This window comes from Sipha flava, unplaced genomic scaffold (assembly GCF_003268045.1).
Source record: "Sipha flava isolate LNK unplaced genomic scaffold, YSA_version1 32_pilon_pilon, whole genome shotgun sequence".
In the NCBI taxonomy this organism is placed as follows: domain Eukaryota; kingdom Metazoa; phylum Arthropoda; class Insecta; order Hemiptera; family Aphididae; genus Sipha; species Sipha flava.
In genome coordinates this window covers 2,521,826-2,535,083 of record NW_020273018.1, presented here as the reverse complement: position 1 = coordinate 2,535,083, position 13,258 = coordinate 2,521,826, and the positions used below count along the sequence as shown (strand labels likewise).

Below are 13,258 nucleotides of genomic sequence, written 5' to 3'. Positions count from 1 at the left end.
TATAATTAACTTCAAAAAATTTAAATGGTTATGATCTATTGTTCTAATTCTGTTTAATTATTTTTCGTAATTAATTTTTAATGTAGAAATCTTCACTTATTTTCTCGGGAAATTCCGTTTCGGTACGTTTGTAAGCCTGTACGGTTTCTCACTGTTGTTAGGCTATCTCAACAGTGCACTCGGTTCTCTCCTTTTTCATCAAACGTGCTTGTTATGGAATGAGTAGTTTGGTTTTCACTTAAATTGTTTCGTCTTTATGTGAATAGTTCCATCGCTGTTTGCCAGCTCCAAGGTATGTATTCTCCTAAAATGTTTGTTTTATTGATCTACTCAGTTTTGCGGAAAGTGTAAATCTGTATTATTAAAAGTCTATTGGATAGGTTACATATCATGGTGTGCGTGTACAAATGTAGTATTACGTGGATTTGACAAATATTTTGTTCTATATGAAAAAAAAAAGTTTTTGATCATTAATGTTGCTGAAATCTCAAAATATACCTCTTTTAATTTCCGTTTTTATTTCTATTGGTGGAAACTTTTAGGTATAGGTTATATATTTATAACTTAATAACGTGTGTTTATATGGTATATACTTAGGTTAAGTGATACCGTCATTGATTAGAAAACTTCAAAAATTGTTTTGTATAAAATTAAAAATATTTATTTAATTACTTAATGTGTTTATTATTTGAATGATATATTAAGAAATATCTATTTTTTTTTAAATTTTGAATACATGTATTCCTTATTTGATAAATTTATGAACTTCTTTAATAAGTTCCATGACTAATCTTTGTTAACATTTTTTTTTATATGTCTATAGATGCCAATTCCGGTGCAAGCTAAAATTGTTAAAAAGGGTAGTGCAGGCCCTGATCAGTTTGAGTTATCCATTGCTCAAGCTTTATTGGAACTGGAAAACAACAGTGACCTTAAAGCACAACTCCGCGAATTGTATATCACAAAAGCTAAAGAAATTGAACTCTTAGGAAAAAAGGTAAATTTGTATATAATAAGAATACAGTTAAAATCATTAAAATTTATAGATATTAAAAAAATATAATTGTTAATTTTGTTCATAATTTTAACCAAAAGAGTTCCTTATGGATTTTGAAGGTGATAGTTTTTTATTGTTGTAAAATTATTGTTATTATGTTGTTAATTTATATTTTACCATAATAAAGGAATTCGAGTATTTAGCTTTATGTATTTTTACTGATTTTATATAATTTTTTATAATTTATATATTAATTACTGTTATATGAAAATTTTATTAATGTTCACATTAATAAGGTATACAACTGGGAAATATATATTTTTTAATTACTAAATTCAAAAAAATATGAATATAACATTGTTTATCTACAAACTTAACTATTATGCCTAATCAGTTAAATTAAATTATTGTGAATATAGAATATTTAATATGTTAATTTTTGGTAAGATAAAAATCAAACTTAAAATATTTTTAAAGTGTAGAATAAAAAGACTACTATTTTCTGAGATAAAAACCAAAAAGAGCTATAATCTATATTTATACAGTCAACTCTCGATAATTCAAAGTTGATGGGACTGTTGAAAAATTTTGAATTACCTAGAGTTTGAATTGTTGAGTAGTTCAAAAAAAACAAGAGAGAAATAAAAAATTGAATTACTGAGAAGAGAAAAATTTTATTTTTTTATTATTGTACATAATTATTTATTTCAGCAAGTTGGATAGTATTAGGTGTTTATTGTTTTTAAAATGTAAATTTTAACTGTTTAATTACTATACTATGTAAATAAATTATTATTTTTTGAAGAAATCTGTAATGGTTTTCTGCTTGAATTTAGTTTTTTTCTTTCAGTAGTAATTTTGAATTTGACCCACTTATCACTAGAACTTTGCAACTGACCTAACGAAACTAAAATAAAACTACATTCGGCTGATGGCTATCGAAGAGATAAATTACGATTAGCAATGATTAAGAAATAAAATAATAAAGTTATATCAATTTAATCAATATGAAGTTTTATTAAATAATTCAATAAATTTCTATACGATTGTTTAGTAAATTATTAACAAAACAATTATAAGAATACAAATAATAATAAATCTGCTAAATATATTTTGAATTGCCGAGCATTGAACGGATGATACTTCGAATTGTCACGTGTTGCAAGTCTTCCCAAAGTTTAATTTTGAATTACCGAGTGTACTTAAATGCATTTTTTTTATTCGAATTACCGCATGATTTTCATGAACCAAGCATTAACTTTGAAATACTGAAGGTTTCAAATTATCAAAAGTCAACTGTAGCTCGTTTTTCGATTACATTAACATGCAGGTGGTTTGTACTTAACAGATAAAATTAAACTATCATCCACCCCAATTAAATTATTTGAAAATCAAAACTTATAATATTTTTTACTTAATTTTTTTTTTTTCTTTGTTTGTAAATGTCTTTCAATTCCTTATTTTAATTAATTTAGTTAAAAATGTTATTGAAGCTTATGAATTGTAACACTAATTTTTTTTCTGGATTTTTTTTTTTTTTTTTTTCATGCTTAGTCAATGTTTTGATAGTAGGTTAAACACCTCTGTTTTACCATTTATAATTGAGAATAGAAAATATTTAATATCTTTATTAATTTCTCAAGTATTAAATATTTTTATTTGTCATTAATTATTATTATTAATTTTAGAGTATCATTATTTATGTGCCAATGCCACAAAGAGCACAATTCCAAAAAATTCAAGCACGTCTTGTTAGAGAATTGGAAAAAAAATTCAGTGGTAAGCATGTTGTTTTCATTGGCGACCGAAAAATTTTGCCAAAACCAACCAGGAAAACTCGTACACAAAACAAACAAAAGCGTCCCAGAAGGTATTAAAATAGAATTTATAATTCCTTTTTTATTATATTTCTTATTTATTCTTATTTTTTTAAAATTTAGCCGTACATTAACATGGGTTTATGATGCTATTTTGGATGATTTGGTATTCCCTGCTGAGATTGTTGGCAAGCGCATTCGTGTAAAATTGGATGGTAAACAGATCATGAAAGTGCATTTGGATAAAACTCAGCAGACAAACATTGAACATAAGGTGAAGTTGTACTATAGTTATAAAATTATTTGTATTTATTTATGAATGATAAGTATAAACTAAAGAAATAAGATATTTGATTTTCTATTTTCTTAATATTTTGTGTGAAATATTTTAATTCTTAAGTCATGACTAGTTTCTTTTCCAATATGTAAAATTAAAAAATCCTTAGTATTAAACATATATTATGAGGTGTAACATTTTTTATATTTCATTGTAATTAAATATCACTGAATACAAGTTGCAATTAAATTATTGTTGTTACAGGTGGATACTTTTGCTTCAGTGTACAGAAAGCTGACTGGTAGGGAAGTAACTTTCGAATTTCCGGAACCATATTTATAAATCCTAATTTTTATTCAATAAAAACATGATTTGATGACTATAATGCATTTTTTTTTTTTTATGGTACAAGTTGATTAAAAATTAATTTAATGATATATACTTCTATTTAAAGATCTATGTGATAAATATAATTTTTACTCAAATGGACTTTAATATATAGAATATTACTATTAAATTTATAAGTATATTTATTAGGTATTATTTTAAAAAAAATGTTAGTTGAAAACCTTAAAACCTACACTTGTAGTTGAAGAATATTGTCTTATAAACAGGGCTCGTAAGTTCATGTATTTGCATATCAATCATGCAAAGTTGTATTTAATGGTAGATGACATAGAAATCCATATCAAGCTACCACAGTCAAATGTGTGGAATCTTATTTTGCATGTTTTTGCATATTTCTATTTTATCGGGCATATTATACAACATTCTATTAGACTCTATCAAAAATCTAAATAGAAAATATATATAAAATTAAAATTAGAAATTTTATTATCTTTTCTTATCTTCTTAATACTTGTACATTTAATATATAAATTTATTTCAAAAGTTTCAGATTTAAAATTAATTACTGACAAATATGTACATTATACAAAGTTCATGAAAGCTCAAAAATAATATTAAATAATATTTAAAAATTATTTTTTTTAAATTGTGACAAAAAAAAATGAATGGATAATTCATGCTTTTTCAAAAATTATTTGAGTAAGCATTTTTAGGTTCATTGTTTTAGATATTTCGTGCTTATAAATACATATTTTTAACTTTTTAAGGCATATTTCAAAGCATATTTTGAAAATTTTAAGTGCATAAATACATGTTTATTTAGGCATTTTTAGGGCATAAACTTACGAATCCTGCTTATAAATATTCGAAAATGAGTTTCTGTCAATTTTATGTTCTAAACAAATTTAATTTTTTCGTTTTTATGTATTTTAATACTAGTTGGAGTATATTGGTTAGCCTTAAATGAATTTTTTGAGATTTAAAATATAGAACAACATATTTGAGTTAATGATTTATTTTCATATCTGGTAGTTTGATATTAATTTCAGGTTTTTTTTGCTTTCCTGTAAAAACTTGATGAAATCAGAATATAAGGTCCTTGTGATTTATGTTAACTCTAGTCCAATGGTTCCCAACCATTTTAGTTGTGCACACCACCAATTTCATGAAATATCTTTGAAATGCTTATATATATTTATATGTATATAATGTGCATGTGTGTTAGTTAATATTTAGTTATTACAAAACTAATTAAAAAACCATTATTTATTCGGAATGTAACTTTGAACCAAATTGGTTTTTGAAAACTGAATTAAATTATTAACAAGTTTAACAATTTAATAAGACTTGATATTTCTTGTTCCCCACAAGAGGGTTAATATCTAGATTAAAACTCAATAATTTCAGATTTAAATCACTTACACATTCGTTTATTTTTTAAAAAATTTAATTTGAGCCAATTTTTTTAAATTTTATTCCAGAAATTTATTTTTTTTTTTATCTTATTTTAAAATATATATTTGAATAGCCTATATAAAATGTATCACAATTATATTTAATAAATAATAATAACCCAAATATATATTTATATTTCTCAACATGTATGTAACATATATGTATAATAAGAACAAATTTTAAATAATTTTTATTAAAATACATCTTTTCTACGTAAAATCACTAATTTTTAATTTAAATGTATTCCATTCTTTATTTTATTGTTTTATATTCAGTTCTATTTGAACTGATGTTGCTCAAATCAAAGTGATTTATCCTAAAATATTTGGTAAAAATAAATTATATTTATAATAAAAAAAATAAAACATAATATAAAACAATTTCTGTGCAAAATCTTCTTATGATAATATAATTAATTACAAAAGTACAAATCATAAAAAATTAAACTAATATACCACAATATTAGATAAAACATTATATAAAGATGTTTATTTAATTATTTATACATTATAATTTATTAAATATACCTACACGTTTTATTAAAATAATACCCAAATGTATTGTAGGGACTAAGCGTGTAGCTAGGTATTTTAATTTTAAATTTAAATTATATATTTTAAAAGGAGGGAGTTATTTAAAATTAATCGACAAAAAATTACTTTATTGTACAAGCATACAAATACATAAGTATATTATACATTAATATCTGTTCATGTGTATTACAATAATATATGAAAAAATGGTTAAATATTAAAATTTCAAATACACATTTTGTCTTTTATGTATATTTTAAATCGTGTATGATAAGATACAAAATCACTGCTTTAGTTTATTAGATAAAACAATGTAATGAGAAAACGGGTCTCGGCATTACATTACTGTTATCGTAATATGTATGTATTTCGTTATGATAAATATGTGTTTATTACGGTTCATGATGAATTTTTACTTTTATTAGACTTAAGTATAACATAGTCAAGGACATGGGCGGATAGGCTTACCGGGAAACCGGGCATTTCCCGGTGGGCCCCCCTTCGTATTTCGGTAATGGGGCCCTTTATTATGCAATTACCTACGATAGGAATTTGAATTTTAAAATAAAATATTATAATCTTATATCTATTACTATTTACAAAAGATTTCTTATCGACTCGCAGCCGCCGCGCTACCACCAATTACAACAACGATTACTACATGGCTGCGGGTAGTGGTCACGGCTGAAACTGATACCTTGTGAGGTGGGTAATAACTTACAAATATGTTGTTGTAGATACTATTTTTAGAATAATCTTAACTAAACATTGAACTTTTTCAATGCTGTCGTGTATTTGTCTGCGGTACTATAATATTTAATATTTTACAGGTATCTTATCACAAATTGTAGAATTCTAATTATTATATACTTATTGCACTATTGCAGATATAACGTTACTCGCAGTTACTCGTTAGTCATTTTTGTTAATAGTTTAAGTTGTATAGTTGATCAGTGTGACATACTATATTCCATAGTTCTTATATGTTGCATAATACATACAATTAAAACAGACGTTTACGTGCTGCTGTTTTATTTTATTCAATGGGCAATTCCAAAAAAAATACATAAAAGTGGAAGTGCTAAAAGAAAAAAAAGGAGAAAAATTTGCTTATAAAGGAAGGTCAAAACCCTAAACAAAAAAAAATTAAATTTTGTAAAATCAAGTACTCACATTGGTATAACTATAGGTGCCATACTGTATAATAATAATTTTTTTTTATAATTTAATATATTATTATCTATATCAATATAGGTGCTTATTAATTATTATAATTATACAATGTTATGTAGGAATATTAACTAAAATTACACAATATTTTATATATGTATCTTAATATCATTTTTACATTTGATAGCAATTAGCAGTATAAAATAAGTAAGGTTTGTCAAATAAATATACTTAAAATATTTAAGACACAAATTATGTTCTGGATGTGTCTATTTATAATTTTTAATTTTATTTGAAGTATAAAACCCTAACTTAAACACTTGTATAATTAGATATACATACTTAATTGATAATGGATGTTATAGTATATTTATATTATAGATATATTTTGCATTTTTGAGATGCTAATATAACAGACAATTTGTCAACTTATACTAAGCTAGAAGGTAAATTGATGCATTAATTGTATTGTATTCAATTTTGAAATAATATTAATAGTTAGTTAAATTAAAAAACAAAATTATAATAATATAAAACTTATTTAAGAAATACAATAGATCAGAATGTATTAGAGAGTATGTTGTTAATGAATGTAAAGATATTCTCAAAAAAAAATTGATTTTGAACACATTATTAATAAATTAGAAGCTAGAAGCCCTGTATTTGGTAGAATGTTATTATTTTAAAGTTAAAAACTAAATAAATGATTTTTAAAATATGTTTTGTTATACATTGTTGGATTGTGTGTTATGCTTTGTTTTGATGTGGTACTTAATAAAATTCATATAATAATGTATTTGAAAACGACTTTTTTTTAAGTTTTTTAAATTTTTAAAATTTCCCGATAGGCCAAAAATGGCCTATCCGCCCATGGTCAAGGGGGGGGGTGTTACAACACCTATAACACACCCTCCGAAATATAGGTCTGCGCATGCCTATGCCCACAACCATATACTGGCCCCTGGGCCTCTGTAGGGGCGGATTCAGAGTCGGGGAATTGTGGGTCAAGTCATTTCATGAGGGATGAAACAGAATTAGAAAAAATACTTTGTAGAAAAAAAAACAATATGTTCATAAAAGTGTATACCTACGATTTATGTTACATTTTAGAATTTGTGATACCACCGATAATAACTTTTTTACGATTAATAAATATAATCTAATTTTATCAGCGCAACAAACGTACGGAATAAAATACAATTTACTTTCTACTAAAACGATATAATTTAAAATATAAATTATGAATTGAAAAATTTTAAATTTTGAATATACATGGCATTCATTTTTCAAGTACCTAACTCCGATGGGCCAACTATCTATGAGTCCAAATCACGATTAAAGATAGGTTAGGTTAGCTGAACATTTCCCGACAATCGTGGTTTCATGATCTAAAAATTAGTTGTAGTATAAAAGTAAAATATTCTAGATTATATACTGGACATAAACAGTTACTGTAGGTATCACTCCTTCAAATTGGGACTCAGTAAAGGCCCATATTGTATACGTCTTGATTTTGATGGAAACTCTTATGATTTTTACCGTTCTATCAATCAATAGAACATACTTCAAGTACCTTTTTTCCTCTCTCAATTTTAATTTCTCAAATGTCAATGGTTTTTTCTCCAATAATGTAATCATTATTTAAGCCAATCTTAATTATACTCTGCACATTGCAATGCATTAGTCTGAAAATGTAGAAGAATGAGCTTTACAGTTGCCCATATTTTCTCAATTTTTTTGTATGTTTTATATTATCTTATTGTAATTTAATATTAAAATCTCTTTAAAAAAAAAAAAAACCAAATGAAGAATTTGGATATCAAATTTTTTTTGAGTTATTAAAATTGTCATAAAAAAAATAATTGTTTTTAATCTTTGTAATTAATTGTGTAGAGAATAATTTATTTTGTTTATTTTCTGGAGCAAATATAATTCCTTTATTGTTAAAATTTTTGAGTATAGACAGTAGAGTATTATTTTATTATTATTTTGTACCAATATAAGATTACTATTATTTTGATTAATCAAAATTTTCAAATGTATAAAAGTTATGCAACTAATAATTAACACAATGAAGATATCAAAATACTAGTAATAAAGTATAGCCAAGAAACTTGGTTTAAGATTCAATTATAGGTTATAAAAGCATAATATATATGCATATATTTTAACAAATATTATATTTCTAATACTTAATATTTTTAATCCACAAAACATCTTAACAATAAATAATAGTTAAAGTACGCAGAGCTTACAACTCATTTACATCCATAAAAAATAACCATGAACATTGTAATGAATATTAAAAAAAAAATATATATATATTTTAAAGTATATGGAACCTTAACCAAATGGATACAATTTAAATAAAACATATTGCATACTCTAGAATTAAAAATGACAGCAAAGTTTTTGTATAAAAAATAAAAATATTAAAATTATAATGCTTTTAAGTATAATTTGATGTAGTTTGTCATTTACATAATTTTAAAAGTTCTCATAATTAATAAATTTTTTTTTTTTTGATTACAAGTTATAATAATTGTACATATACAATATAAAAAGTTTAAAACTGTTAAATTATAAACATTTTTTTTGATAATCACTTTTTATTTTTTTCCAATTCATTAGAATCTTTTAATTGGTGTGGTAGAGAAATTGGATTATCATGCACATCTGTAATTGGCATTTTTATTATTGTAGGTTGAGCCTGTTCAGGAACCATTGATGGAATAGTTGTTGTTATATCATTGGAGATTTCGGTTTCTAAAGATTGTGATGGTGGTTTATCAATTTTACGTGGTTTCACCACTGATAAAGGTACATAACCTTGATTTCCATGAGAGTCATCAACCAAAAGCCATCCACCATTTTGAGAACAAAATAATATCCTTGATTTTGATGTAAAATAAGTTTGTCCTTTAACTAAGCGCATTGTTTTTGAATCAGGGTAACTCCAGTCATTTGGTGCTTTAAAAGCAACATTTAAACTTTCTCTTGAAGTAGTTGTAGAATCTGCCAAAGTTGCTAAAAAACGTATCATAATAATCATATGTTAAGGAAAGTATAAATTATTAATTTTTATTCATAATTTAGAATGAAAGTTGTACTAACTATTTGCATTCAAGGTAGGCAAAGTGCTGGATATAGGGGTAATTGAGTTGAGGAATTTGTACATCAAATAAGGTGTAGTAACTAGTAAGCCTGTAAAAACTATCAATGGCCAAGATCGATTATCAGAAGAAAACGATTCTTCTGGAGTAGTAGCAGATAAAGAAACCCATAAGTCTTCTTCAGAAATTGATCTTCTATCTCCCCTTACCAATCCTTTTAAATATATTATAATATATTAGAAATAATATTTAAGTATTAAATAAGTTTTAATTAAAATAATAATAATCGATATACTTAATAAATACAACAGTTTGGTCAAAAACCATCGAGCCAATTTAAATGATACAATGGTTGAATACAATTTCATCATAAATGATCTTAGACGAGTGAAATTCTCTGCTACACCTAACAATGCTTGGAAAGACATTTGCATTGCAGTCAATGTGGAATCCAACATCATACTGACAGCGTTGAAAGATTGGACAACAGACTGTATTGATTCAAAAGCAGGACGAGAATTTTCTGCTGCTGCAATGATAACACTGAAAATAATGTTTGAAAATAGCATTATTGTATTTTACATTATCCATCTAAAGTACCATTGCTTATTGAATTCAACTTTATAGTCAGAGGAAAAACTAAATAATGAAGCTTTTGAAAATGATCTTTCTTAAAAAATCAGATATATAAAATAAATGTAAACATTTCATTCATTACTCAACAATTTAAACAAAATACTGAGTATGTTTTACTGTTTAATTAAATAATATCGTAATGATGACTTACTAATATTTTTATATTTTATGAGTTTCAAAACTATCACCAAATTATCATTACTATTTCCTGTATATTTTTAATATACCATACATTTTCACAAGGTAGATTTCAAGTATATAGTAGGATAAATGAAACTAAAGTTTAATAATTGAGTATATTAATTTATTTAATTTAAATAAAGTGTCCTATTTATAAATTAACTCACTGAACACTTATTTTTAAACATAAGTTAATAATATCAAACGCTTAATTGATTTTAAATAGCAAGGTTTAAATATATTAACATAATTTAAATAGAAATAATAAAAATTTAAAGCTGATATCACACTTACGGGTTTTGAAATTGATTAGTCATGGGTTGTCCATATGAATTATAAGGATTATATCCACCCATGTTCATGTTCATATAAGATCTGTATGGATAGCTATTGTATGTACCACCATATCCAGCACCACCGTATCCGGTACTAGTAGTAGGAGACATATAATGCATTTGACTAGGAACTCTTCTAAAATTTCTTGGCATCATATTGTTTGCAGTAGTAGATGTCATCAAGGGAGGTATTGGTGTCATAGGAATTGGTGGTGGAACTCTGCCTGATGATGGGCCAGTCTGCGCATTTTGCAATAATTGATTGGATTTTTGGAAAGCGTCTTTCCTGAAAAAACCATCAAATATTTTTATAGAGAGAGTCGAGTTTTTGAAAAGTCAATAAATCTAAATACTTACAGAGTTTGAAGATCATCCATGATGGTTTTATTTATTAAAAATTCTAATACAAGTAAAAGTAATTTATCAACGAAATTCGAGAATAAATTTTAACGTATTAAACATTATATTCGTTAATCAGCAATAACCAAGTACACTTGGTTTCGGAATGTAATTGTTGAAAACGCAAAGGATTGACAATAAATTTATAGAAATCACAAGCTAAGAAAAGTGACTGATAACTTATCACGATATAATTCAGGGGTACTCAAGCCAATTAAACTATTGATGAAAAATTAAATTTTTTAAATCTGAGATCTATTATATATGACGATTAAAAAAATTAATTAATGCACTATATATTTAATATTTATACATTATAAATACAACTACCGCTTAATAAATAAATATTTATTTGAAGAATGTTTGTTTCCAAAATGTTCACTTTATATAGATGTAATATAATATTTAATTAAAGAATGTGTTCTACTTTCCGATAATAATTGATACCTACCTAAATATTTGGTAACTTAAAATTAAAAATATAGAATTTGACTAAAACTATATTGATGAATAATTCATGCTATTTATTGTTAAAAATTAAAAGTAATAGCAAAAAATATTAGCAAAATTAAAATAAATTTTCAAAATGCACATTTTACGAAAATGTTGTGGGCTTAGTGTTTTGAACATATTACATGGGTGAAATAATAATTATTAGGGCCCAGAGTTATATGCCCTAAAAACTTTAGAAATATGCACTATAAAATACGCATATACGTTCTTATATTGTAGGAATATACTCTAAAAAATAAAAAATATGCAAAAACTAAACTAATAAAACTAAGCTATCTGTAGAAAAAAATACCAATATAATCGACAACAAATTTGTTTAGCCTACTAGACGTTATTTTAAGAATAAATAAGTTAAATGGAATGAAAATTACGTACTCTCGGATCACGACAATCACGACTAATGTATTATCCTCGAAAATTTACTCAATAACATAATACTACTTGTCACGTTAGGTATCAGATAAGAAAATGACATCCTCAAATTACAGGGACATAAATGTAACTGTAAGTATGTTATTTTAATTAATACAAGCAAAATATTACATTTCAAAAACAGTATATATATGCAATAAAAAATCATGTAATATAGAAATATGCAGTACATGTCAAAGTATGGCAAAATATGCAAAAATATGCAAAATAAAAACTTTGTATTTCGGAGCTATTAACTATAATTCAAACTTGCAGCTTACCTAGCTATTTTTTTGGACTATTTAGAAAAAACATGCAAAAGCATGGAAATCCGGGCTCTTATAATAATTATTAAACATTTTACAATTTTATACTATATCATGAGATATTAAAGTTATTATCACTCAATTTTTTAAATGCAATATCATACACTAATATAAGTTAGATAGTTGGTAGCGATACTTGTAGGTGTATTAAAAATTAAACTTTATTAAATTAAAATAATTTTTCACTAATCATGTATGCAAAAATATGTAAAATTAGAACTAGAATATTTATATCCATATACACATACTATATCATCATATATTATATATGCATATATTCATATCCATCACTAATGTATTGTTTTTTTTTTGTTTTATTTTTTACAAATCCTATTACGTTTTACGTTCCTTGAAAGCCGATCGCTTCCGTCGCACAGTTCTAATCTGCCGTAATAAATGTTTTTATTCAACAATTATTTCCTAAAAACGATTTTCCCGTCACTACTGCAACTCTCCAAACGTTAATTTATTTAAGATCCGACTAACAAAATGGCCAGGCAATTTGATTGATAATCATTATAGATCAATAGTTAAATCACATTTTCTGAATAAATAATTGACAAGAATGTTGCTCTAGGTTCGGACAAAATTTACATGCACCCACATTTCTGCTATACCACTTGGAACTAGTTATCTAGAAATATACTTTGTTTTTGAAATACATATTGATCAAATTAGGACAAACTTTTATTTTTTCTGCAATTTTCATTCTTAGGATTGGTTTGCAGCAATTTCTATATTTCTCTAT

The 13,258-nt window shown here is 25.0% G+C and overlaps 2 protein-coding genes across 2 annotated transcripts; one reads left to right on the top strand and one right to left on the bottom strand.

Annotated features, from left to right (window-relative positions):
* The first annotated feature begins 175 nt into the window (after positions 1–175).
* On the top strand, positions 176–3,476 carry LOC112686940 (40S ribosomal protein S7-like). Its single transcript, XM_025559439.1, has 5 exons — positions 176–292; positions 824–997; positions 2,686–2,867; positions 2,938–3,088; positions 3,356–3,476. The coding sequence occupies exons 2-5, from the start codon at positions 824–826 to the stop codon at positions 3,431–3,433; spliced, it is 585 nt and encodes a 194-aa protein (XP_025415224.1). The 5' UTR covers positions 176–292; the 3' UTR covers positions 3,434–3,476.
* Positions 3,477–9,166: 5,690 nt separating this feature from the next.
* On the bottom strand, positions 9,167–11,421 carry LOC112686947 (peroxisomal membrane protein PEX13). Its single transcript, XM_025559447.1, has 5 exons — positions 11,219–11,421; positions 10,821–11,147; positions 10,006–10,253; positions 9,712–9,924; positions 9,167–9,624 (listed from the first exon to the last, which is right to left on the bottom strand). The coding sequence occupies exons 1-5, from the start codon at positions 11,236–11,238 to the stop codon at positions 9,200–9,202; spliced, it is 1,233 nt and encodes a 410-aa protein (XP_025415232.1). The 5' UTR covers positions 11,239–11,421; the 3' UTR covers positions 9,167–9,199.
* Positions 11,422–13,258: the final 1,837 nt, after the last annotated feature.